Source organism: Myodes glareolus, chromosome 14 (assembly GCF_982192425.1).
Source record: "Myodes glareolus chromosome 14, mMyoGla1.1, whole genome shotgun sequence".
In the NCBI taxonomy this organism is placed as follows: domain Eukaryota; kingdom Metazoa; phylum Chordata; class Mammalia; order Rodentia; family Cricetidae; genus Myodes; species Myodes glareolus.
Window position 1 is genome coordinate 77,334,786 of NC_142039.1, and position 27,114 is coordinate 77,361,899.

The 27,114-nt window shown below is 42.8% G+C and overlaps 1 protein-coding gene across 7 annotated transcripts in view; it reads right to left on the bottom strand.

Moving 5' to 3' along the window:
* Fancc (FA complementation group C) overlaps positions 1 to 27,114 on the bottom strand; it is a 118,821-nt gene that overhangs the window by 79,578 nt on the left and 12,129 nt on the right. For 4 of the 7 annotated variants that reach the window (XM_048447627.3, XM_048447622.3, XM_087896654.1 and 1 more), the window contains 2 exons: positions 3,844 to 4,044; positions 1,216 to 1,300 (listed from right to left, as the gene is read on the bottom strand). In XM_048447627.3, coding sequence (XP_048303584.3) covers positions 1,216 to 1,300; positions 3,844 to 4,008 — 250 coding nt within the window. In that variant the 5' untranslated portion in view covers positions 4,009 to 4,044. Of the gene's footprint in view, positions 1 to 1,215; positions 1,301 to 3,843; positions 4,045 to 7,730; positions 7,914 to 13,735; positions 13,827 to 27,114 lie in introns of those variants that run through there. The other 3 variants (XM_048447623.3, XM_085699648.2, XM_048447624.3) reach the window with 3 other exon arrangements.

Genomic DNA, 27,114 nt, shown 5'->3' on the forward strand with positions numbered 1-27,114 from the left:
ACACATACATATGTATGTATGTCAGAGATACTCAGAAACTGGCCTGGTTCCAGTGTATGAACTCAGACGCGCACATGTGGCTCTGGAAAGTAAATATAGCATCGGCTCACGAGCTTTCCACCTTAGATCAACAACCTGACTGAGGGAAGAGGAAGAAAAATACAGGGGGAGCTTTTCATTTCCCCTTTCCTAGCACCCCACAAAGGTGGGGATGGAACGAGTGAGACTGAATGTGTACCTCAAGCACAAGTGTGTGCTCAAAGACCCAAGGAAGTGCACCCCCAACCTAGTTCACAGCTCTCACATGACCTATGATAGGCTATGAGAGGAAAAATGTTCAATGCTTTCAAACATCAAAGGGAAATGGAATCTTTATTTTGGGTCTCATGTCATGTTACTACGTGATTAGTCTTTTACTTTAAAAAAAAAATGAAGAAAACATTACATCTGGTAATAATGCAGTCAATCCAAGGCAGAAGACCTTCCAAGGGCTCATCTACAGGAACTTCAGCAGCCTCTACCAGGTTCGAGGATGACACTGCTCCCAGGCCCAGACAGTGGGAAAAGACGCTGAAAACCACAGGCAAATGAAGAGAGACCTGCCCAGCCTCAGCACAGTTCCAGGAGGGCCAACACAGGCCCACACCGGCGTTCAGACAGCTGGCAACAGCACCTCTCAATGGCATGCTATACTTGAGGAAGACGATAAGTGGAAACAAGGTTGGAGAGATGACAGTCATACTACACCTAAAGTATCCTCAAATTCTCTCAACCTTGGTTAAAACCACGTCACTCTTAAATAATGGCAAAGCTGTAGCAGGACTCCAACTCTGAACAATGGCCTCACAACCTGGGCAGCAATACATGAGTTAACACGGACCTGTGAAACAATTAACTAGGTATCATCAACATCAAGTTTACTTGTGGAGAATTTAAAATAAGATGATGAAAATGACTACAGTCATTTTAAATTTAAACACTGTTGTTTAAACCTCTACTGTAAAAATCCTTGTTGTCCTACAGTACACAGGCATAAGCCTATGTGCACACGCATGTCTGTTTGCCTGTAACACACAGAAACACAGGAAGATGCATACACATGGTAAGCTGCCCCACAGAAACATGAAAGAGGTTAGTTACAATTACATCCCTGTGCTTTGTGAGAAGCAGAGAGAGTAAAACTGTCATTAGGTGTTTGTGTGTTGAGATTCTTACCATATGCTAAGATGAGAGGATTCCAACAAGTTTTTGCCAACAGCTGACCAATTTTGGGGAACCTTTCCAGGATTTCCCTAGAATCCTATAAAAACAACAACCACATGTTTTGATAGTTAAAACGCACTATGCAAATCAACTGAGCAACACAATTTCTCAAGGGAGTCTGAGTACTCCTGTACATCCTATTCTAGAAAATGCACAGAAAGAGATTAGAGAAAAGCTCTCTGTAAGAAATTCAAAGTTTATCTTGTACTTCATCCTTAAAAACTCAGTATGATGTAATCGTAATTTCAATTTTGCAAGAACATTTATTGCATTTTGCTCAAGCAATAATCAGAAAAGACTATTTCTTGGTTGTTGTTGTTGTTGTTTGAGGCAGGGTCTCCTACACAGCCCTGGCTGTCCTGGAACTCACATGCTGGCCTCAAACTCAGAGATCTTCCTACCTCTCCCTCCCAAGTGTTGGGACTGCCCAACCTAGGAAAGACTACTTCATTTAACACAGCATACTGAAGAGCAGCAGCCCTGGTGATTAACAACCATGGAACCCTAGCTCTTCGAACTATAAGCTTTAGTTAGTTCAAAAAAGACCCCTCATTCAGCTTTTGCAAAGGAAAGAAAGTGTCTAAGGCCCTAAGACTCACGTCTTCATGTGTCACAGCCATGATTGTTACATGTTAAATGACATCATATTTCAGCTACAACAGTCCAATCTCTGAGAGGATAAAATCATCAACCAAACAGAAAAAGCGTAAAATAAAGCACAGTTTTGGTGCACAGCTGTATCATCTTCCTGCACTCTTCCACCTTCTATGATGTTTAGACCACACAAGCTCATGTGCAGGGAAGCCAAGGCCCCCAATGAAGGAGACGCTATAGGTATCTAGGCAAGGAAGCAAACCTCGAAGAAAAGAGAATGAAAACTTTCTTCAGACTGATTTCATCAACCTGGGTCAAATCTGGGGAGTCTCATGCCAGGCGGGTCATGTTAGCACATTTAAAACAGTACAATTTGGGGAAAAGTTTCCAGGAAATAATCATTTCCATCCCAGGTTTCCAGGCAACAATCATTCTAATTCCAGGTGCACTCTAAAGCTTAAGATGTGACTACTTAGAAATTCCTCTACAAAGTCCATGTAACAAGGGTGGGTTCTACAGCTAAACGGTTGAGAATCTAGTGGTCTCTGACTGCAACAGCACAGAGGTCAGCAGGCCACAAGGTACGTGTGACATCACCCCTAAGGATAGGTTAACTGAGGGCCAGAGCAGGAGAGTCTGGCATAAACATTCTGGGGGGTTGGGGGAGTCTCATAGAAAAGGTGTGTGAGGTCTGCCGCCACAGAGAGCGAAGCAGTCACCAGGTCATTAGCAACATCCACATCTAGACATCTGGGCAGGAAGATGGGTGTTTTATCTCCTCTGCTGAGGAGAGGCTCCTGCATGTCTAATGTTCCTGGTTTCCCTAGGGATCTGTGGTGCAAGGACCTTTGTGGCCCTCACAGCCCCATGATGCAGCAGGAAGTTCCTCAACATGGTCCCCTCATCATGGCTGAACCTAGACTTTTCTGAGACTGCATTAAGGTCAAGTTACATAAATCTTACTAACAAAAACAAATAAAATTTAAAAAGCAGCTTCAAAATTAGTATCACTTGTTCCAGATAACCTTCCTTTCTAATTTCTGGAGCTATATAAACTCATTCTCATTACCTACAGAATAATCTATAGGAATTTTTTCTTCGAATTTCTCCTTTACTTTTTTGATGAACAGAAAGTATTACATGAAAGTACACATGCTAAATAACAATTACTTTCATTTCTAATTTAAAAATATAAATAATGTATGAAACATTAATATGCTTATAACATGAAAACATGCTCTCAGCTGGAAGGTGGTAGTGTGTGCCTTTAGTCCCAGCACTCAGGAGGCAGAGGCAGACAGATCGTTGTGAGTTCGAGGCCAGCCTGGTCTACACAGCCAGTAACAGGACAGCCAAGGCCACACAGAGAAACCCTGCCTCAAAAATATCTAACACAGCAAACATAAGCAATTTATGTCAATAGGAAGATAAATGCAAATATTAACAATAAATTATATAAGATACTCAAAATTTTATTTGAAAGGATCTCTTAAAACATTTTTAAAAGAGATCTTAATATTTTAATAGTGAGAAATCAATACTATACAGGATAGGAGCACTTCCTTGAAGCAGAGCTGAACGAAGGGCAAACAGCTCAGTAACCCCTGGAAAGTTTGAAGGGCAACAGGACAAACCCCACTTACTACCTACAGGAAGAATCCAAGTCTTATAATCTATAACAATTAGCTTGGGTTTAGGATACAGTTTTCAACAGAAGGCTGGCCATGTGGAAGACCCTAGGCTCAATCCCAAATACTGCAACAATGAATGGATTAATTATTAGCTAATTAATATAAATAACTTTCTTGGCCAGGCAGTCTCAAATAGCTAAGAAAGAAAATGTCGTTTTTCCCGGAAGGTACGAAAACAGTTCTTGTCTGCAGTACCTATCGATAATTTGTTAAGTTCAGTGAAGTCAGTCACACAAATCCCTAACTCTAAGTAGCATTCTTGTTTGGGGAGTCCCTAATGTCACAGGATGCTTACCATCTCTTTCAAGATTTCATACATCTGCTTCAGGAACTCCTGGAACTGGGACAGGTGAAGACAGGTGTCCTGCTGGGTTTCCTTGGAGGAGGCCTGTTCCCATACAGAAAGCTTCTGCAGCCAAAACTGACAGTCCGAAGCAAGGTCTGCAGCATCTGGAGTCATCTCTAGGCGGAGAACAGCGACACCCCTCCCAGCAGCCTGCCAAGGAGCACAGGAAATGGTGAGGTCTTCTGAGAGGGAACAGATGGAGCGCTTAGGACAGGCTCCTCTATCAGCATACTCGCAACCCACCGAGATTCAAACAGCCTGCTCGGGATGCTAGATTCCTCTCTGAGTCATTTTAAATGTGTCAGCCGCTGTAGCTCAGATTTTAACATCTGAACTTTTATCATGGGTAATGCCATTACTAAAGCCATTACACTTCCACAGCAACACTCCAATTGTGGACAAGAAGCACAGCTGAGAATACTTTACATCTCCTTCAGACTGAGTTATCTTTAAATGTCTTGAATGTGAAGATCTTTTGTGTATTCTGGATGAGAAATCAGCAACATCCCTGGGTGTCAACCAACAGTCTGTGCCTGAAAATGCTTCTGCTATCCTGATGCTTTATGATTGCTTGTCTTCTCATTTAGGTGTAAAAGAACACGATGCAGTAATAGCTAATAAATGTTCTTCCCAGTTCCTCTTCACCTCTCAGGGGGAAAAAAAAGGTAAAGTAATGTATTCCTCATACATCACTTTAAGCAATCTGCTTAATTAAATACTGCTCTAGGAAGGCTGGAGCTGTCCAGTGGGTAGTGTGCGCTGTGCAGTCTGAGGACAAGGCTCCTGGCCTGTGTCTGTATCTCCAGACAGATCCTTAGAACTCACTGGCCACCTAACCTACCCAGTGGGGGGCACCAGGTTCACTGAGAGACCCTAAGTCAAAAAGTTAATGTGCAGAAGAATGGATAAAGAATATGTGGTACATTATACAATGGAGTATTACACAGAATAGAAAAATAATGACATCTTGAAATTTGCGGGCAAATGGATGGATCTAAAAAACATCATATTGAATGAGTTAACCCAGATCCAGAAAGACAAATATCATATGTATTCACTCATAAGTGACTTTTAGACATAAAGAAAACCAGCCTACAGTTCACAATCCTAGAGAACCTAGACAACAAAGAAGACCCCAAGAGAGACATACATGGATCTAATCTACATGGGAAATAGAAAAAGACAAGATCTCCTGAGTAAATTGGGAGTGTGGGAACCTTGGAAGAGGGTAGGAGGGGAGAAGGAGGAAGAAGGGGAGTGGAGAAAATATACAGCTCAATAAAAACTTAAAGTAAAAGAGAAAATGGTCATGAGGTTACGTTCCTAAGAGACATCTGCTGTACCGTTTAGAGGAGAGGGCTGTGATGCCAGTCTCACCGTACCCCAAAATATGCACGAGAGCAAAAGGGAGAGTGGGGGAGAGACAAAATATTAGCAAGGGATGAATTTGGGCAAATGGGATTTTATTTTGCCATTCTAGTAAAATTTCTAAAATTTAGAAAGTCAAAATAAAATATCAAGAGGAAAAAAAATTAATGTGCATGTGTGCATGGCCACTCTCACTTTCCACAGGCACACAAAGGTGTGTGTGCACCTATACATATGTGCACATCCACATATACACCACATGCATGAAAATAAGTTAATATTTAAGGTAAAAATAAATTTTTAAAAGCACTGCCTTACATGTAAAACCCATTCACAAGAAGTCATATTTTTATAAAACATAACACATTATTTCCTAGTCAGTAGACTCATTAAAGGACAGTAAATAAGTCTAAGTCTGACTTCTTGCCCCTGAAGTAAATGTAAGAAAACACAACAGGAGTCTACAGGCCTCCTCAAAGGAGAAGCTTGGACAGTGGTCAGCAGGGGCCCCTCTAGTCCAGTGCCCAGTGCTCCTGTGGAGAAGGTCAGTAAAGGCTGCGTTCAAACCTCAGCACCAATGAGTACTGTAAGATGCTGCTACTAGGTGCCATCCTGTAAAGGAAAATGACCCTCCTCCTCCTAAGCAGGACAAAAGACATCGAACATGACAAATCCCAGAGACTCTGATGGGGAGATAGCAGTTTCCATGCAGCATTTACAGTTTTGAGCAATCGATCAAAGAGGAAACCAACAGAAAGCTAACAGGAGACATATGCACACTAACCAAAGGACACCAAGAAGCCAATGTGGGGAGTGGCCAAGCCCAGCCTTCAGATAATCCTAAAGGCTGTTTCCAGTCCCTCAAGAAACAGGAGGCCAAGCTCTGCCCTACAGAGAAGAAAATAAGTCCATGATCAGGCCACACAAATCCCACCAATCCCAGGTCATTCTGGGAAGCTCCACCCCACTCCCCAGGAACCATATATAAAGGCTGCCTCCTGCTCAGTTCTTTGTTGTTTCTCACCCCAGCAGAGGTTGCTGCCCTCTATGTCTTTCCAAAAGAATTTCATGTGAGGTTTGTTGTGCAGTGTGACTCTGTAGTATTTTTTGGTCCCCAACTGACAGGACCCCTCAGAGCTGCAGCTCTTGCACTGGGAACCTTCCCCTCAGAGCTGCAGCTCTTGCACTGGGAACCTTCCCCTCAGAGCTGCAGCTCTTGCACTGGGAACCTTCCCCTCAGAGCTGCAGCTCTTGCACTGGGAACCTTCCCCTCAGAGCTGCAGCTCTTGCACTGGGAACCTTCCCCTCAGAGCTGCAGCTCTTGCACTGGGAACCTTCCCCTCAGAGCTGCAGCTCTTGCACTGGGAACCTTCCCCTCAGAGCTGCAGCTCTTGCACTGGGAACCTTCCCCTCAGAGCTGCAGCTCTAATGTCTCCTTTCACAGCCCTCACTGAAATCAGCTACAAAACCTATGTCCAAAAGAACGAACAACTTCATGATTCCCTTCTATCTCCCTCCTGGACTGTCACAAGTATTCACAGGTTTCATCCACTCCTCGACAATTCATTCTCTATAATTAAATAACAAAAAAAAAAACTTTTGTACATATAACACTCACTTAACACTCCCTTTTCAGAGTTTCTTTGGAAAGAAATCCAGCTCAGCTTAGGACAAAAAAAAAAAAAGAAAAAAGAAAAAAACAAACAAACTCTGCAGGCACTGCACACCGCACTCTCTGCAGGCACCACACTCTCAGGCCCCTTTCCTCTGCTCCCCAGCACAGCAGACACAGTCAGGCCAAGTTGCACACACGCTCTGGAATATGACTAACCCCAGCAGGCTTCCGATCTTTTCCCCAGTGGCTTGACAGCTCTTCCATAGTGAAAATGTTCTTAAGCATGTATTCATTCAGTTACAGACCCCATTAGTGGTAAATCAATTCTCTGCCTTCCCAGAACCAAACATGATTGACAAACACTCAACACATCATCAAATAAACAAGCAATAAATCTCTGGTAGTTTTCAAAGTACAGCTTTTAGTTGCTTCTTCAAATAATTTAGTTTTCAAAATATAACACAAGACCTCCAAAAAATGAAAATACCAGAGAATTTTTAGTTACCTTGGTGAAGTGAACATACACATGCACACGCTGCTCACCATGTTCTGGGCCATGCATTGCTTCATGCATGTGAACTAAGTCCTCAGAGGCACAAAGAGATTACATCATTACCCAAAGTTAGATAATGTAAAATCCCAGAGGAAGAGATTGCTAGGAAAGGAGAGAGCGAACAGTGAGATCTCAACCCAGAATCAGCTCTAAAGTCTGGACCATTATGTGCTAATTAGGGTTCTCTGGAGGGACATAACTTATAGACTGAGTGTGTGTGTGTATGTGTGTGTGTGTGAAGGGGATTTATTAGAGTGGCTTACAGGCTGTGGTTCAACTAATCCAACAATGGTTGTCTACCTGTAAGGTTCAAGAATCCAGCAGTTGTTCAGTCCATGAGGCTGGATGTCTCAGCTGGTCTTCAGTACACACTAGAATGCCAAAAAAGTGGGCTCTGCTGCCAATGAAGGACAGGACTTGCCAGGAGAGTGAGCACACAGGCTTCCTTCTTCCATGTCTTCTACATAGGCTCCTAGCAGAAGGCACAGTCCCGATTAAAGATGGTTCTTCCCACCTCAAAAAAAGCATAGTTCAAGGGTAGACCTTTCCATTTTAGATGACTTAATTAAGAAAAATCTCTCACAGGTGAATCCAGCAACCTGGGTTCTAGTTAATTCAAAATGTAGTCAAGTTAACAACTAAGAACAGTCATCACACCTCAGAAAAGATAAAATGATCACTTTTGTGTGATAATTTTTTCATATGGCACTGGGAATAGTTTAGATATTTGAAAAAGTAAATCAGAGAAATTTTTATAGAAACAAGGAACAAAAACTTTTATTTTCAAAAAATTAAAACGAACCTTTGTTTCAACATGGAAAGTTGAACAGGTCAGAGATGCCCCTCCAGAGAAACATCGACCTCACAGTACACAGTCAGCTGTACTGTCTACTGTACAATCCCCCACCTCTTCTCCATCCTATGGTATATTAGGGCCTGCCATTAGTCAAGGATGGGGCCATGATTCATGTTAGCCATATCAGACTCTGCTGGTCTTAACCTTGAGTTAAGTGGATAGAAATGCAGAAAGAAAGGAAGGAAGGAAGGAAGGAAGGAAGGAAGGAAGGAAGGAAGGAAGGAAGGAAGGAAGGAAGGAAGGAAGGAAGGAAAGCATCCTTTCCCTTTTCTCCCCCCCTTTCCTCTTTTCCTCAATTTTCTCCTTTCTTTTTGAGATAGACTTTTGCTCTGTAGCCCACGCTGGCCTCAGACTCAGGGCTAATCTCCTATCTCAACCTCTCAAGTCCTGAGATTACAGGTGTGGGCCCCTATCTGGGGTCTTGAGTACCAACGAGCCTCAGCACCCCACAGGGCTCAGAATTGGATGTCTATGGCAGGCGAGAATATGAGGGTAAAAAATTAACTCAAATATGTTACCTCTGCGTGTCCTTTCTTTGTCATGCGAGGGGAGAAAGTGAAGTGCAAGGGCGTGGAGAAGAATAATAAGGGAAAGAATAAGAAGAAAGAAGAAGGGGTGAACTCCACGGGCTTTCTAGTTTTACAGATATAATTGGAAAATTCCATAGGCAAGGACAATGATAATATGCATATCAAGACAACAAAGAGGGCAGGTAGAACCTGACAAAGCAGTACTCTGGAACAGATGGCACCACCCAGGGAAGTGCCAGCATTCTAGGGGAAGTACCTCACAACCCAAACCATTAGATAAAGTTTCTAAACATCCCCGAATCCTGGATTCACCAATTCTTCTTGTCTAATCTCTTTGGTGATAACCAGCTTTGGGGATCCCAGATTTGTTTGTTAGCAAAAGTGGGGCATGCTGCCTTCCTGCTCAGGGCCTGTCTTCTATAGAAATTTCTATGTGGTCTGTTGCAGGTAACTTTCTGGGATTGACTCTGTGCAAATTTGACTGTTAGAACAAAGAGTGACTGCCGTTGCTCCAGAGCCTCTTGGTGTGGGGGAATGGACCAAGGTCACTCCATTGCCTGTGCAGAAGTCACACTGCTGAGGTGCTCTGGGAATGAATCCCATTTTGAAGAGAAGAATCATGGCTTCACAAGGTTTTTACAGGTATGACAGTGACTTTTCCAAAAGACAAGTGTTCCTGCAGCTCTGCAGAACAGGTTGTTCCATGTGGACGTGGACGGATACACTTCCCGTGGATCTTCCTGTTGGTCTGTCAGCTGTGCAGTCACTGTAGTGTCTTGTGGGTTCCAACAGGCCACCACAGTCAGTCAAGGCTCTTCTTGGAGCTAACCTACTTCACGACCTGAATGTAGCAGAATCTCCTCTGCCATACCTAACATTTTACTGCAGTCTCATCATGTTGACAAGGTCTTGAAGAGAATTCTTACATTAGTGCCTTCATGCATAAAATGTCTTTTCCTTCTGGCTTCCTCCAGAAGTCTCTAGTTGTGATTTTTTTCCCTTCTTTGTAGTTTGAAAAAGCAGTTACATATAGTTAGGTATTTATCCTGCCAAAAGAGCCTCTGGGATCTGACATTAATTTGAGAAATTCAGTCATCACTGTGTAAGTATTTCTTCTTTCTCTTGTATTACAAGCACGCAGCTCTTAGGTCTGGTAGTCTGCTGTTTACTGTGCTGGTTCCCACTCTCGCTCTCTTTACTTTGCAGTGTGGAAGTGTCAAGCCTAAGGTGCTTCTGTATGAAGCCATGAGCCGCTCTTTTGAAGGGCCTCGTGCTCTGTGCCCAGCTGTGCCCTATCTACTGGTAAGACCTATGTCTACCAGGTAAAAGAAAGGATGTAAACGGTCCTTTTGTAAGGGAAGGTAAAAAGAAAAGATAAAAGGTTTTTTTTTTTAAAAAAAAAGGCAAGATAAAAAATATTCACTTACTATTGTGGTCAAATACTGATAGAAAGAATTTAAAGAAAGGATTTATTTGGTTATGGTTCAGAGGAATACTGCCCCTCATGAAAAGGAAGACATGGCAGCTTGGGTGGCTGCGGTGGTAGGGTCCCTGCAGCAAAGACTGCCAGCATATCTGTTCTATCTCTTTGGATCAGGAAACAGCATTTAGGTTGAAAGCAGAGTGACCTATAACAAAGCCCCACTCCCAAAGCCCCTTATCCATGGTCCAGGCTCAACGTGCTAAGGGTTCTACAACCTACCGACGTAGTGACACCAAACAGCAAGTGTCCCAAACATTGCGCTGTCAAGCTGTGAGGAACATTTCACCATTCAAACCACAGCATTCTGTCCTTGCTCCCATAAAGCAAACTGTGTTCAGTCTACTTCCAACATCTACATCTCACAGTTCAGTGCTGTTCAGAGCCCAAAGTAAACTTAACCAAGTTACATGCTCGTACTGCGAGATACTTTGCTCTCAATTGAAACCTTCCCTCCAAGAGGGAAGGAATGGTTCATGAGACTGAGGTCACATGTCTAGAAGAGTTGAAGCTTGCAAGACTCTGGCAGGCCTTTCCCCGCTTTAAAGAAGCAGTACCCAGCTGCTGAGGAAGGAAACTGGCCAGTTCAGTTGTGGAGAGGAACTTCTCTGATCTTCAGAACTGTCTGCCTGCAAATCTGTGCAGAAAGCTCCGGAGATGCAATTTCATGAGACATCACCCATGTTCAGGTGGGTTCTTCAGTGATAATGCTGTTTTAACTCATGTTCCTATAAATGGCCCACACCCATACTCTTCTTAGCAACCCCAACAAAGTTCACTGGTTTACCAAGAAAATCTAACCCTGTTCCATACTCCCTAACTTCAGTAGCTTTCTGAAAACTCAGCACAAACTGTAGCAACATCATAACTCTTGCATTTTGCATGCCTGAAAAACAGCAAAACAGTATACCTAGCAACTTCCACCAAGTTCTGCTGCCAGTTTGAAAGATTGAGCCTAGAACTGGTGCATTACTAGTGCTTCAGCATACAATATGAAGTATCTCTGTGTACATTATGCATGTTCATGTGTTCATAAGTGCACATGCGTGAGGTAAACATGTGGGTGGAGGCCACATCCTCACTGTTATTCCTCAGGAATCCTCTACTTTAGTTGCTTCCTTGAAGTTTATTTATTTACTTACTTATTTATGATTGGGGCGTGTGTGTGTATAAAGTTACAAAGGACATGTGTGTGCAGAAGTCACTATATATGAGGCTGTTGGCTCTTTCCTTCCATCATGGGTTCCAGGAATTGATAAGAAGAGGATCTGGCAATATCCAGAAATCCTGGACTAAAACTTAGATAACTAACAGGTTATCATTGTGAATTAGCAACTTAGGGAAGGAAGAGTGGCATTTATATTAGTTTAAAGTAATTTTTTAGACTTTGTATATTGAAAGCAGTGAGTCTGGGGCTGGAGAGATTGCTCAGTGATCAAGAGCACGTACTGCTCTTCTACAGGATCAGAGTTTAGTTCCCAGCACCCAAGTCAGACGTCACAACCACTGTAAATCCATCTCAAGAGGGACATGACGCCCTTTTCTGGACTCGATGGGCACCGCACTCACACAGGCACAAATGAACACGTGCACACAAAGTTAAAATATATCTTCTTTAAAAGGCCTCTTGGCTAACAAGGACAGCTACAATAAACCAAAGAATAATAAAGAATAGAAAAATCATTTAAAGTTATATCCAATTTCAGTTATACTTTAGAGAATGGCAAGCTATACAAGTAAGATCAGTTTCTACTGAATGTGATTACTTAAGGCTACATTAAATACAATGTTGCCCACCCCAACACCCTCCTCATCTATGAACTGTTGGAGCATGTGAGCAGGAAAAGCTACAGAAACAGAACTGCAGGATCCCTACAAGAGGACAACAGAATATCCAAGAACAGGCCAGTGAAAGCCCATTATCGTTTGCGGCAGACACCAGGCGCCCTGAGGCAGACCAGTGACTCATGGCGATGGACACTTACAAGTGAAGACGGAAGGGCTAACGGGCTAACGGTGCAACTCAAGGGTCACACACACTACAGATTGTTTGGTTGGGGTTATCTTTCTTTCTTTCTTTTTCTTTTCTTTTCTTTTTTCCCTTTCTTTGTTTTGTTTGGGTTTTGGCTTTCCTTTTAAATTCTGAAGGGAAGGTTGCAAGAGCAGAGGGTAGATGCAGGGGGAAAGGGAGATGAATGGGATCACGACGTGAAATCTGCAAAGAATCAATAAAAGTAGAAGAAAATAATTCAATTTTATTGCCTTTGAAAAGAAGAATTGGGGGGAGCAGGTATAGGAAAGTGGTCTAAAAACTAGAACATGGTGGTACACACCTTTAATCCCAGCATGCAGGAGGTAAAGGCAGGCATGAGAATCTTAGCCAGGACCTCAGTGCCTCCCACACACAAAATGACCAGCTTGTTTGTTCAGTGAGAGATCCTGCCCCACAGCAACAAGGCAGAGAGCAATGGAGGAGGGCATGACTACACATGGCCTGTGCGCCCATACACTCACATGCATGCATCTTCCAAACACATACACCACCCACACCGCACACCACATCACATTACACACTCACTCCCACACACACAACACAGAATCACACACACACATCCCAAAACAAAAACCATTCACAAAGTACTCAGGGTTTAGCCCATGAAGAATAAGCTAAGATTCTAAATCTACATGTACCCAATAACAATATAAAATAAATCACAAGGGAGAAAATACAATACCAACCTAGACCTAAGGAGAAATAATTCCAACCCTAGCAGAAATTTTTGTCACATCTTTCTTAGTAAACAATACTAAAATCTACAAATTCCAATCTTTCCCCAAACCCTGACAAGTGCATGAAGTCCTATGGTACACCAGCAGGACACCCACAGCAGCAGGACTTACAGTAAACACAATGAGGGCAACCACGTGTCCATCGAAAACCGTGCACAGCACTGAAAATGAAGGGACTTTCACGGTGACACAGAAGTGAATTCCCAAGCAAAATGTCCAGCAAAGGAGACAACCTCACAAGAACCCACAAGACATGATAATAACTGCACAAGGCTGGAACCCAGTAAAACTGAACTGCCATGGTCATATAAACAGCACAAAACCTGTTACCCTCACAGGTGAGGAAGGGCACTCTTGGGACAGTGTGTTAACGGTGCTCACAACACAGGCAAAGGCCAAAGTCTCAATCTATTTTACTGCCTCCCAATTTTTAACTCCTAAACATACTTTTACTACATGGACATTGTCCCAACAGTAAGAAGAAACAAAAAAGCCCACAGACTGTCCATGCTAACTAACCAAGACGTAAAGTATCAATGAACAGAACAAGCAATGTTGAGCTGTTCAGAAATTTTTCCTTCTTTTCACCAGACTTCATTTCTGAAAATGTTGAAATGACCAGAACCAGATGAAGAATCTCAGTACTTACTTTTTTCTTTTAGTTCTCAGTCTGGCTCTGAAGAAGAACCAATCCATATCCTCTCGGGCTCCTTAGCTCAGCTCTGCGGCTGCCACCCTGTCTTCGGAAATGAGGGAAATCTATTCAACTCCCTAGTCAGGTGGGGCAAGTTCCACTCACACAGATGTCTCTGTGTTCCCATGTGGTGCAAATAAATAAATAAATAAATAAATAAGGAAGGAAGGAAGGGGGAGGGAGGAAGGAAGGGGAGAGGGAGGGAGGGAGGGGAGAGGAAGGGAGAGCGAGGGAGAGAGAGGGAGGGAGAGAGGGAGGGAGAGAGAGAGAGAGAGAGAGAGAGAGAGAGAGAGAGAGAGAGAGTGAGTCCCATGAAACAGGACTGGTTTTGAGCTTTACAGTCATGCACTTTCTCTGGTTGACTCAGTGGCTCCACTGTCAACATCAACCCCCGAGTGCCTAAGGACTCTGCCCAATGCCTGTGTCACACTCCCTTCATTGACAGCTTCTGCAGAGACACTGCTCAGTGTCATACATTTACACAGTAAGAAGCTGAAGAGGTGGGTGCTCCTAATATGTCCCCTAAAGTTCAGGGTTTATGCACAATTTTCCTGCACACCACAGCACAGCTGCAGCAAACACTAGGCAATGGATGCTACAAGAAGTTTTCAGTTCTTCAGCAATTTCCTCCTTAGCACAATTACCAAGTCCCTAAGGAATCAAAACCAAAGGTGACTTCACCCTCTGTATAGACTCAAAACTACAACGCAGAAGCAGTCGGTTCACATTGTTCATCCAGAGAAAGTAAGAGTCTTTAGAAACTGCAATGCAGAAGGGAAAGTTCTATGAACAGAAACACCCAGAAAGAAGCAGAGATAGGGCCCTGCATTCTTATCATGTTCTTTCTTTTTCAAAGGACACTACTTCTCTCTCCTATCTAATGACTTTTCCATTGTTCTACAACTTGACATGAGACCTTCCAAGTCCTCTATTAGACTCACCACTGAGAGAGACATTTTCATGTCTCTGATGGCTACTCTATCAATGGAAACCTTTGAACTTTGCAAAGGCTACAAAAGTCCCACTCAACTGAAATACAAGGAACTTAGTTCTTTCCAAGTTCTGTTGGACACCCTAATTGCTCACAGATGTAAAGGGATATTTCAAGTCACCCAGTCCTGACCATTAGTCTTTAGGTGGAGTCAGGGCAGCATCTTGAATAGCAGGAGAAATTCTAAGGTGGTTATTACAAATTAATCATGACCACTTAAGTACCATGCCTTTCCAACCACTGTAGTTAGGAATGTCTAGAATGACCACACAGATGCTTGCATGCACACAGAGAGAAAAACAGAGAAAGAGAGAGAGAGGAGAGGGGGAGGGAGGGAAAGAGGGAGGAAGAAAGGGAGGAAGGGAGGGAGGGAGAAAGGAGCAAGTACTTAAAGACTCTGATTTTCAAAAACAGTTTTTAAAAAATAAAATCTTAAGTAAAAGGCCAACATAGAAAATAAACATACCCATGTAAATCATATTTGGTAAAAGAGTATATAAATAATGTCTAAAACTCAACAATAGAAAAATAGGCAAGCATCTGACCAGACATTTGTCAAGAAGTTTACAACCCATGGTGAGCACAATGTGATCACAGAGGATAGTAAAAACAAAATCAAGATCAAACACCATTCCAGGATGGCTGCTGTGAAAACTCAGAAGACTAACAAATGCTGGTAAGAGCACAGACGAAGAACCTTTGTTACCTGCTGCAGAGAGCTTATTACACTGCTATTGTGGAACCACAGGGAAAGCCCTCACACAGGAGCCACAAAATTACGACCTGATCCAGCAGCCCCACTACGTGTGTTTTCAAGGGGAAAAGCGAGGTCTTAAAGAAGCATCTTTATGGCAGTGTCCACAGCAGCATCACTCACAATAGCCAACATTGGAAACAACCCAAATGTCATCAAGAAATAGAAAAACAGAATATGTTTTATTTATATACAAAAGAATATTATCCAGCCACAGGAAGAAATGGAATGCTGATATACAAGACAAACTTTGAAAACATTAAGTTAAGCAAGCTCAGTCAGACAGTGAAGGTCAAATACCCACGACCCCACTTAAGACACCAACTGAAGAACTGGTGAAAAGAGCCTGTGTGAACGGGTATGGAGTCTGCATCACTGGAAAGCCCGAAAGGTGGATTATGTGACAGCAGTACAACACTGTGAATGTAATTAACGCCATCAGATTTACACGGAAATTAATTAAATTATATGCTATCTATATTTTACCATACTTGCACACAAGAGAAGCACAGATCTGGAGTGGCCACAGATAGAGCTTCAAGCAGTGGCAGGGCCTGGGCTCCTCAAACAGGGTCACATTTGATAGCTGTTTATCCAGCATCCTTAGGCATCTGTCTCTGGTGGCAGCTCTATGGCTTCTCCCTGACTCCGCCTCCTTTCTCCCAGCATTCAATTTAGTTTTCCCTGCCTACCTCTATTCCCTGCGCAGGCCCAACACAGTTTCCTTATTAACCAATGGTATTCACAGCATAAAGAGGAGAATCCCACATCACTCTTGCATCCTTCTTCCTGTTGGAATAGATGTGTCACACACTAAGCCATAGGTACTGAGCTTCAGACAAAGGGTTTTAAAGAAAATTTTCAATTTTGAAAGTTTTTTTTTTCATTTTAGACACTGTAGTCTTTATATGATACCCAGAATAATAGAAGTCACCTTGAGAAGACTGGCCCATACCTCGGCAGCAGAACTAAAGTCACAAAGGTCACTGCAACCATGGCACCCCTCCTTCTGCATAAACCAGTTCTCAACAAGATTTCTATTCACCAGTTCTCAACAAGATTTCTATTCAATACAAACATATTTTAGTTGAATTCTCTCCAAAGCACCTGGTTTTCTGAGTATAGTTTTGGAAACCATGGGCATACATGGCACTGGGCACACAGTAGGAACTTGTAAATATATTAAACAAACGTGCAGAAACTAACAAGCCTACCACAGCAGTTACAAGAAAAGATAGACAAAATTTAATTTGTTTTATGTTGATAGTAGCCTTGCTCTCATACTGTCAATATTTAAAGCAAAGCTAACTATAAACCACACAGTATCAAAAGCAGGTGCATATGGTACTGGTCTGGGGGGCCAAAAAAGCATAAAATTGCTTTCCTTTTTTGTTTGAAACATTTACAAATCAGAAATGTCATGGGTAAGTCTATATAAGCAGAGAAGGGCCATAAACTGAGTGGTATTCTGGAAGGAAGAAAGGAAGAAAGGAAGAAAGGAAGAAAGGAAGAAAGGAAGAAAGGAAGAAAGGAAGAAAGGAAGAAAGGAAGAAAGGAAGAAAGGAAGAAAGGAAGAAAGAAAGAAAGAAAGAAAGAAAGAAAGAAAGAAAGAACACTACTTTCCCCATTCCCATTAATAATGAGGCGCTCACTCAAACACTCCTGTTGTGAAACCAGCACTGAACAGGCCAGACAGAAGGCTACAAAGCACAGTTCGTGGACTCTAAACAAGAGCCAGTTCCTCATCTGTCGTCAGTAGCATCACATGACCTTGTCACTACAGCCCATCAACCAATATAAATTAAGACATGCATTCCACTACACCTGATACACAATACTCTTCCTCCTCATTAGCTAACTGTCGTGGACCAATATACTTACCATGCAGAAAATAAGGTTTCTTTGCTTCACTTCTGCAAGACTGATTACTCTGCTTGTTTGCCGCATTATCTGAACATCATAACTGCATATCTATCTACCCAGGAAGTGCTTATAAAAGAAGTGGGGCTAAAGAGACAGCTCAGTGGTTAAGAGCACTGGCTGCTCTTCCAGAGGACCCAGATTCAATTCCTAGCACCCATGTGGCAGCTCACAACAGACTGTAACTCCAATTCCAGGAAATCCAACACACTCATACAGACATATATGCATAAAAAGTAATAATAAAAGAAATTATATTTCCCTCCCCCAAAAACCGACATTTGAGGGAAAGTACCAGCAGAAGGAGCTGGCTTTTTCTGGGTCAGTACAGTTTCACCTCTGATGCAGGCTAATCAGAAAAACAGGCTTGACGGTAACAGGTAATTTCCAAACAACTTCAATTTTCAACAGAGCCCAAGTCTACAGAATTGGAGGCGCCAACTGCAAACCAGCTACAGAGTCGGGCTGTTGTCAGCCATCTGTAAGGATGTGATCATGCAGGTAACTAGGGCCTTCCTGAGGCTGTTGTCAGCCATCTGTAAGGATGTGATCATGCAGGTAACTAGGGCCTTCCTGAGCTCTCCACACAAGTAGGTCCCCGGGTTCGGGGATGGGTTTTCCTCTGACCTGATACACTTGGAGAGGCCACAGCAGAGACCCTCTGACAGCACTGCATGACTGCCCTCCACTAAACCATGCCGTTCTCACCCTCAGTCCCCAACACAAACTCTCACAACCTACTCTCTTTGCATTCCTGTCTTCACTTCTCTGACAGTGAAGAAAAGTGTGCAGAGGAACACATTAGTAATGTGTCTCAGTTTGCTTCTTGACTGCTGTGATAAAACACTGAGCAAAAGCAACTTTTAGTCGATTTACAGGTTATAGCCATGGTCGAAGGAAAGCAAGGCAGGACCTCAAGGCAGGAGTTCTAAGCAGAAACCACAGGAGAATGCTGTTTGCTGTTCATGGCTCATTCAGCTTGTTCTCTTATAAAACCCAGAACCACCTGCTTAGGGGTGTGGCCCAAAAGTGGGCTGGTTCCTCCCACATCAATCATTAATTAAGAAAATGTACCACAGACATGCCCAGAGGCCAACCAAATGAAGATTCCTTTTTCCCAGACATACTGACAACCAAGATTAGCCATAGCCATAACGTAATTAAAAAATTAAAAACTGGCCAGGTTTGGTGGAGCACACTTTTAATCCCAGCACTAAGGAAGCAGAAGCATTTGCAGGCAGATATCTAAGTTCAAGGCCAGCATGATCTACAGGGCTAACTCCAGGGCAGACAGGGCTACACAGAGAAACCCTATCTCTCTCTCTCCCTCCCTCCCTCCCCCCTCCCTCCCTCCCCCCCCCTCCCTCCCTCCCCCCTCCCTCCCTCTCTCTCTCTTTCTCTCTCTCTCTCTCTTTCTCTCTCTCTCTCTCTCACATGCACACACACACACACACACACACACACACACACACACATACACACACTATGGCTTGACTGAGGTAATTCCTGCTTCACTCCATCTTTGCTTCAAACAGAAGTTTCTCACAACAACAAAACAAGAAAACTCATCCACATATTGTAGGAAGCTTACTTTACAATAGGAACTCAAAAGACTTCGGATGACAAGGGGGGCTCACAGTGTTTGCCTTGTAAGCATGAAGACTTGAGTTCAACTTCCAGAACAAATGTAATAAACTAGGCACGGTGTCCTGTGCTTGTAATTTCAGTACTGAATAGGCAGAAATTGTCCTGGAACTCACTGACTGTAGGCGGAGACTGCTTGTGTGTTTCCCTGTCACCCAGACCCAAATAATAACATAAAAACTGTATTCATTACAATAATGTTTGGTCAATAGCTTAGGCATATGTCTAGCTAACTCTTACATCTTAAATTAACCTATTTCTATGAATCTGTGTATCACCACAAGGCTGTGACCCAGAGGTAAAGTTCTGACTGGTGGCAGGCATCTTTCTCCTTCAGCAGCTACCTGGCATCTCCCTGACTCTGCCTACTTGCTCTCTATATCTGTTTGGATTTTCCGCCTGGCTTTACTCTACTAAGCTATTGGCCAAAACAGCTTCTTTATTAACCAGTGGTAATAAAACATTCACAGCATACAGAGGGGAACCCCACATCACCAAACAGCAAACGTGTGAGTGAATTCCAACTGACAACAGCTGTGTGTGAACTTGACCATGACTCTAAGGCAATATGGCACTGCCATATGGTGGGAATGGCTGACTAGCCAGACACCTTTCTCTTCTAAGTGACAATGAAATAGCAACCTCTAGGTGAGGTCTGACACTGTGAACACTTTGGTCTCTGTTCTTTGATAACATTTTCCTGCAGCATTTCAAGCAGAGCCACTTGGTGCCAACACAAGCAACTACAGGCATTGAAAGTTCAAGACAGCACCTGGTTAGAACAGCAAATCAGATGTTTGAAAACCTAAGTTTTTAAAAAAATTGTCTTCAAAAGGATAAGGAGTAAGTGCTATCTTTCCAGACAACTTGAGCATCCTAATGACCCCACCTACTTAGTCTCCCTTATCTCTGGCAGCCTGCAAACCCCAGTTTACAGAACTGCGCCAGGGTCACTGAACTCCACAGAAAAGGTTTCTTGTGGTTATGCTCTAGTCTGTAAAAAACCACGTGCCTAACTTTGTTTCCTTTACACTCTCAGTTCATGACTTCCCGTTAAGATGGCACAAGAAATCCTCTTTGATGGAATCTCTACTCCACAGCAAACAGAGAGAAAGCATCAAAGTTAAAAAAAAAAAAAAAGATGCAGGGAAGCTAAAAATATATACAAAAATATATACAAACACTTCTTGAAATAGATACAGAACAGAAACACAAAAATGCAAAATCTCCAGCAAGAAGAGTTTTTGCCTCTGTGCTCAGTAACCAAGACCAAGCAACAGAACTGTAGACGGGGCCAGAATTCAGTCTAGTTGGGAAGGAGACACGCGAACTGACATTTCCAAAGGCAACGCCTTTTCACCTAAACTAGCCCTCTGATGCTGTGTAGGGTAGTCTGCCAGGCAGCCACCTGGGGCAGCTACCTGAGAATTAATGTGGCCCAGGCCTCTGCTAGCTTCCTGGAAGAACTGCAAGGAACGGGTCAGTCTGCAGCTGAAGCTGGCTACCAAGGGGCGGACTCCGCATCATTCCAACCAGCTGCTCTCCCTTGCTCACCAAAGCTGCCTGAGAATAAGCAGTGCCCTTCTCACTCCTCCTCTGCAGGCACCACAGATCTAGCTGCTTGCTTCCCCACCACAGTGGCAGCCATCTCAGAAGGACTGCTAGACCCCACTGATAGTTCACGGGGCACAAAAGTCCTCCCAGGGGCTGAGGATGTAGCTGAGTCAGCTCAACGCTGCCAAATAAACCCTCCTCTCCCCTACTTGCTTTTGGTTATGGTGTTTCATCATAACAACAGCAACCCTAACTAAGATAAATTAGTACCAGGATCATGGGATATTGCTATGACAGACCTGACTACATTGCTTTTTGAAGGACTTAGGTACTTTAGGCTAGAAAATCCAGTGAGTGTTCAAAGTTTAGTGACCTGTTCTGTGGGAGCTTTAAAGATAAGAATATCGAGAGCAATGCAGACAACTAAGGCCTGACTTGTGAAGTTCCAGACCGACATTTAAAAGTCACTCAACAATTCTATCAGAGCCATTTGCTATTCTGAGTTGCGAATCTGTGATTCTGGTCAGCTGTGTTAACAAGAGACCTGAACCACTGAAGTGAAACCTTTGCTTTGCTGCAGCAATTGACACTGGTCAGCTGGGGCTGAGAAACTCCTGGTGATGGAAAACAGACCAGGCTCACTCAAGTCAAGTCTTCTGGAAAGTTTTCCTCAGTGTTGCACACAGAAAGTGTGTTTCAGAGGTGGCCAAGGTTGTACCTTGGAGAGTGGGGTCTGCCAAAGTCCGGAAGACAAGTTATTTGTGCTGCAGAGGGTGGGGTCAGAGAGGTGGTCCAAGCCCCTTAGGAAGCATAAGACTGTGAGTGAATCCCAGACATTGGACATTGAGGTTTTTCTACTGTTGGAGTTTTGTGTTACTTCATTCCAACTGTGATTATGCCCTCATTCTTCTCTCTTGAAGTTAGAAAGTATTTCATTTTCATTTTTATAGGAGCCCATAATTGAGATACTGAACTTTTTAAAACAGACTTTGAATTTTTAAAGAGACTGTATATTTTAAAGAGAATGATTTTTAAATGGGTTTGAATTTAAAAAGACTATGGGACCTAAAGTTATTTATGTTTTTTAATATTAACTTTCTATCTTGAAGACAGATGAAAAAGAAAACGTTCTAATTGAAAAGTGATGTGTTTGTATGTCAAGTTGACAAGGGGTCAGTTATGCTGGGTGGTTTTTATGTCAACTTGACACAAGCTAGAGTCATCAGAGAGGAAGGAGCTTTAATTGAGAAAATACCTCCCTAACATCAGGCTGCAAAGCTTGTAGGACATTTTCTTAATTAATGATTGATGAGGGAGGGCCCTGGCAATTGTGGGTGGGGTCACCTCCAGGCTGGTAGTCCTAGGCTCTATAAAAAAATCAGACTGAACAAGCCTTGTGTAGCAAGTCAGTAAGCAGCACTCCTCCGTGGCCTCTTCAGGAGGTCCTTCTGCATATGTGTTGCTTTTATTGGTTAATGAATAAAGCTGCTTTGGCCTCTGGCAGAGCAGAATATAGCCAGGCTGAAGAGATATAGAGAGAGTAGGCGGAGTCAGGGAGACGCCATGGAGCTGCTGAAGGAGAAGGATGCCAAAAATTTACCGGTAGGCCACAATCTTGTGGCAATACACAGATTAATGGAAATGGGTTAACTTAAGATGTAAGAGGTAGCTACAAATATGTCTAACCTATCGGCCAAGCAGTGTTGTAATTAATATAGTTTCTGTGTGATTACTTGGGTCTGGGCGTCCAGGAAACAAACAAGCAGTCTCCACTTACAAATGGCACCCAACGTAGGGCTTGACCCAGGACCCTGGAAGTCTCCATTTACACCTGTTCAATACTTTTGACGACAAACTATCATATAGAACTATGAGTGAAATAAACCCTTTCCTCTCTATCTTGCTTTTGGTCATGGTGCTTAATCACAGTAATAATAACCCTAATCAAGACACCAGCACCCACAAGGTGACTCACAACTGCCTATAACTTCAGTTCCAGGGATCCAACACCTTCTTCTGACCTATATGAGTTTTGAATGCACATGGCACACATTCATACACTCAGGAAAACAACCATACATATAAAATAAGCAAATCCTTTGAAAGTTAACTAAATAGTCACTGACACAGGTTTGTGGGGATATATCCACCCAATACGAGTTTTATGAGGGCAATTAGGAAAGTATACCAAAAGTCCTAAAATGTTTACATTCTGTAGCAATTAATCCATTTCTTGAAATTTAATAAAAGGAAATAACCAGAGATGCACAAAGTTACTGATATAAAGAAAGATTAATTACATACTTGCACTTAGTAAATGAGTAAATGATTTACAATACAGTTATGCAAAAGGACATGGGCCACTGGTCCCATTTTAGAGGAATACAGTTTAGAGGAATGGAAAACTGCTTGTCTAAACTAAAGGTTATAAAATAACACACACATCATGACTGCCATTTTATTCTCTATACATAAATACATGCATATTCAACCAAACCTGCTATGGCATTTTATGCTCTCACTAACTTCTAAATCTCCTATGGTAACCACAACACTATTTCTATTCCCAGTCCAGTGTGGTTTATGCAGCCGGGGAATGACATCTGAGATTGGCCTCTAGCCTCCACATGTATGTACAAACATGTGCACACTCACCTGTACACACAAACACACACATAAAAAAGTACAGTCAATTAGAAAACTTATAATCTGATGAGCTAAAGAAATGCAAAAAAAATCAAACAATAATATATGGCAATGCTATAAGAGCCAAACACAGAGAGCTGAGGAGTCTGGGAAGGCCGTCATTGCTCACACACAGATAAGGAAACACACACCAGAATCTCAGCCATGCCATGCACATTTCTCAGTGTAGAGGCGTGTGGAGGCCCAAAAATGTGAGCCTACTTCCACCTTGACCAAAGGTCAGACAGTTGTAACTTACTTTATTCCTTCAATATTATTATCTGTTTCTACCTCAAAGGCCCACCTAGATTTAGGTCAGAGAGTTCTGCTCTCTCAAGCTTATTGTCAACAGGTGTGGCTAACACCCAGACCTTTTTCAGGAATAGAGAAGTAGATATGTTTCTACCCCAAACAAAAGTCTAAGCAACCAACTAAGTTCCTACTCGCTTAAGGAGATAACAATGGATTCCACCCAGGGAATGGTGCGCCTACAGAATGCTTTGGTCTAGAGTATGAGCGTGACTTGTCTTGTTCTAGCAACAAAATGTTTACCTGAGAATGTAGTCTGCAACCTTCAATTGGTATATTCATTTCCTTGTATCATGTTAATGCAGTTTTTATCTTACTCCTACCTTTTGGGGTCGGGGGTATTTTAAGCAATTGGAAGTTAAACGGGGGCAATTTCAGCACTCACTGGAACTCTTTCCCAGTGCTACCCTATGCTTCAGTTTTATTGTTTTCACTCACATCTCGGTGCCCTTTACTAACTCTTCTGATCCCCATGCCCCTACGCTGGTAAGTGGTATCTTTGTCAACGTTGGTCTCCAATGGAGGCTTGATGGCACAGTACAGAACTGGACACTTGCAGCTGGCTTATCAGTACAGCTACTTCCTAACCACTTCACACAGAAAATAGAGAACACAGTTCCTCTGACCTTCACTCCTATGCTGTGGTACATACGCACATACTAAACATCTTCTTAAAGAATGGTGTCACCTCATTCTTTATAACTGTTATCAGAGGCTGGAGAGATGACTCCATGGTTTAGGACCCTGGGTGCTCTTGGTAGAGCGCCTGCCCGCCTGATTGGTGCATACGGCCAGTATATATGGTTAACGCTAAGATATTTAATGACTACTCTCCATGCCTGAGTGCATCTTTCTGTGTGCCTTTCTCCTAACCTTCCTGCTTATAGTCTTTTGTAAGGAGCCGTCAGGACATAGCCATTATGGCACTGGCGGTCCTGCAGCTTGGAGGTAAACAAATCCTTTTGGCCTGCATTTGCATAACTGAGCCTTGTTCCCTAGCCTGAAGGCCCGGGCTTCAGCAGAATGGTATTCACCAATCAGGACAGTATCCAAGCCCCTCCACCCTAGAAAAGCAACTGCCGCTTGGCTTTTCCCCTCTCTCTCTCTCTCTCTCTCTCTCTCTCTCTCTCTCTCTCTCTCTCTCTCTCTCTCTCCTTCTCCCTTCAACCAAGTGGCTCCAATAAAGTGTGATCAGAGAAGAATCCTCAACTCGTGGTCGTTCTTGCTTGCTGGTCAAGCAGTACGCCACAGTCTTTATTAAAAAAAAAAATCCTTAATAAAACCCAACTCTGCTTTATACTGGCTAGTCCAGCAATTCTTTTCTGCACTGAAGGGACAAATCCCAATTTGGCCTGAGTCAAGGTCAGGCCTTCCCCAACAACATTAAGGGAACACCTTATGCTATCAGAGGTAATAGCATGGAGCTGTATCTCTGTCCCTCACCACTCTCCCAAGTTCAACCTATAATTGCTTTTTGTTATTTTATGTGTAAGCATGTTCTTACAACATGTGTGTCTGTGCACCTCCCGTGTACCTGGCACCTAAGGAGATCAGAAGAAGCGGGCATCAGACATGCTAGAACTGGGGTTAAGGATGGCTGTGAACGACCCCCAGGGGACTGAGAATCGATCCGTAGTCCTCTGCAAGAGCAAGTGCTTTTAACTACTGAGTCATCTCTCCGGAGCCTCATAATTTCTCTTAAAGGATTCAAAACCTTCTTATTCAGTAGCACAGATTCAAGTTCTCACCTCTCAACAAACTGAACTAGGATAAAGATTTCTAACACAAAAATAAAATGTTTAGCATTTAAAATTAAGAAATCCTAGATCAAAGAGGCCACTTCTGTAGGGGGGGTCTCCCTTATCTTATATCTAGTGCCCTTTTTTAAGCTGATAAAAGCCTATCATGCCAAATAAAAAAAAAACCTATCATTTAACAGCACCAAAGCAGAGTGGGACGGTGGGCTTGGCCTCCTAAGTTACTGCCTTATATCCTAGCTAATGCCTTCACCAATCTTCTAAACTCAAATACCCCGATCCTCTGAAGCTCAGAGACCTCCCACCCACTGCAGCCTGAAATACAAGGAGTTTCCTTTGTTCTGTGGGCTGCTGCTGCATTGCCTATGCCAACCTCGGTCTCATCTGAAATGCATCTTCAGTGTACCTCACTAATGAACTTGGAAAGAAATGATTCAAAGCAATGGACAGCACAAAAGTTCCTTTTCAACTGAAATCACCCTTACTCTCTGCAAAGCAGGTTGTTTCAGCAAGAATAACTTGCTAATAATTACAACTCTGCTGTTGTATTATAGTATTTTAGACATTTTTAGGCCATACAAGGAAAATGCTATGCTCTAGCTGGTACAGTAACTACTTGCTTTGCTAAATCTTCATGGGTGTAAATTACATACCTACATATTTTGTCTCCTCAAATACCTGTGAACCAACCAAAGTCACAAAGAAAAGGAAAATCGTGGCATGTGGATGGGCCGACAGCATCTACCAGAGTCTAGCTGAAGCCTCTTGCCTCTTGTCAGTTGAAGATGGAGGACTCCAAAACACTCACAAATATATCTCTCGTTAGTGCTGGGGGAGGGTGTAGGTCAGAGGACAACTTTTGCAAGTTGGTTCCCTCCTTTCACTGTGGGTACCAGAGATCAACTAAGGTTATCAGGCTTGTACAGCAAGCACCTTTACCTACCATCTTGCTAGCCCAAAAAATGTCTTTTCATAAACTCTAACTCTGCTTCACACTGGCTCCTGAAATTCTTTCCTTCCAAGACACATACCTGAGGTGTGCACACCACAGAGCTGTAACTGCCCACAACAGCACAGCTGTCCATCACAGATGAATGGACAAAGGAGCAGTGTAAGAAAGCAACAGAAGAACTTCATTCAGCTGTAAATGAGAATGAAAAATTTGCAGGAAAATGGATGGAGATGGAGGTCATGTCATGCAAATTAAGTTAAGATTCAGAAAGATAGTGTGTTTTCTCTCATATGAGGAACCTAGAATAAAATCATACATGCATATGACAGGGACAGAAGGGCTGAAGGGAGGGGGACGAGGACAAGAGATGGTAGTGGGATTTATGTGACGTCAAACCAGAAAAAAGGACTGTGTGAACAGGACCAAGAGGAAAGGACAGGGTGGAAGGAGAACAGGAACAGAGGGTAAGGACACAAGTGCATAAGAATGCATTGCTGTGTAGAGTAACTTAAAAAGATAAACTGAAAAACTTTACCTTTCATGTGAAAAAGAGAGGTAGCCTGAAATGGAATTATGAGAGGGAATTAAAATAAGTGATACACACAGGACTGTAAGAACCTACTGTGAGAAGTTATGACCCAACAAATTACATAATCACAGAAAATGAATAAACCCCCTAGAAACTCAATCTATAAGACTGCATCGGGAAAAAGCAAAACAAAACTGCCAGAAAATCTAAGCAGACCAACAAAAGTAAAGAGATTGACT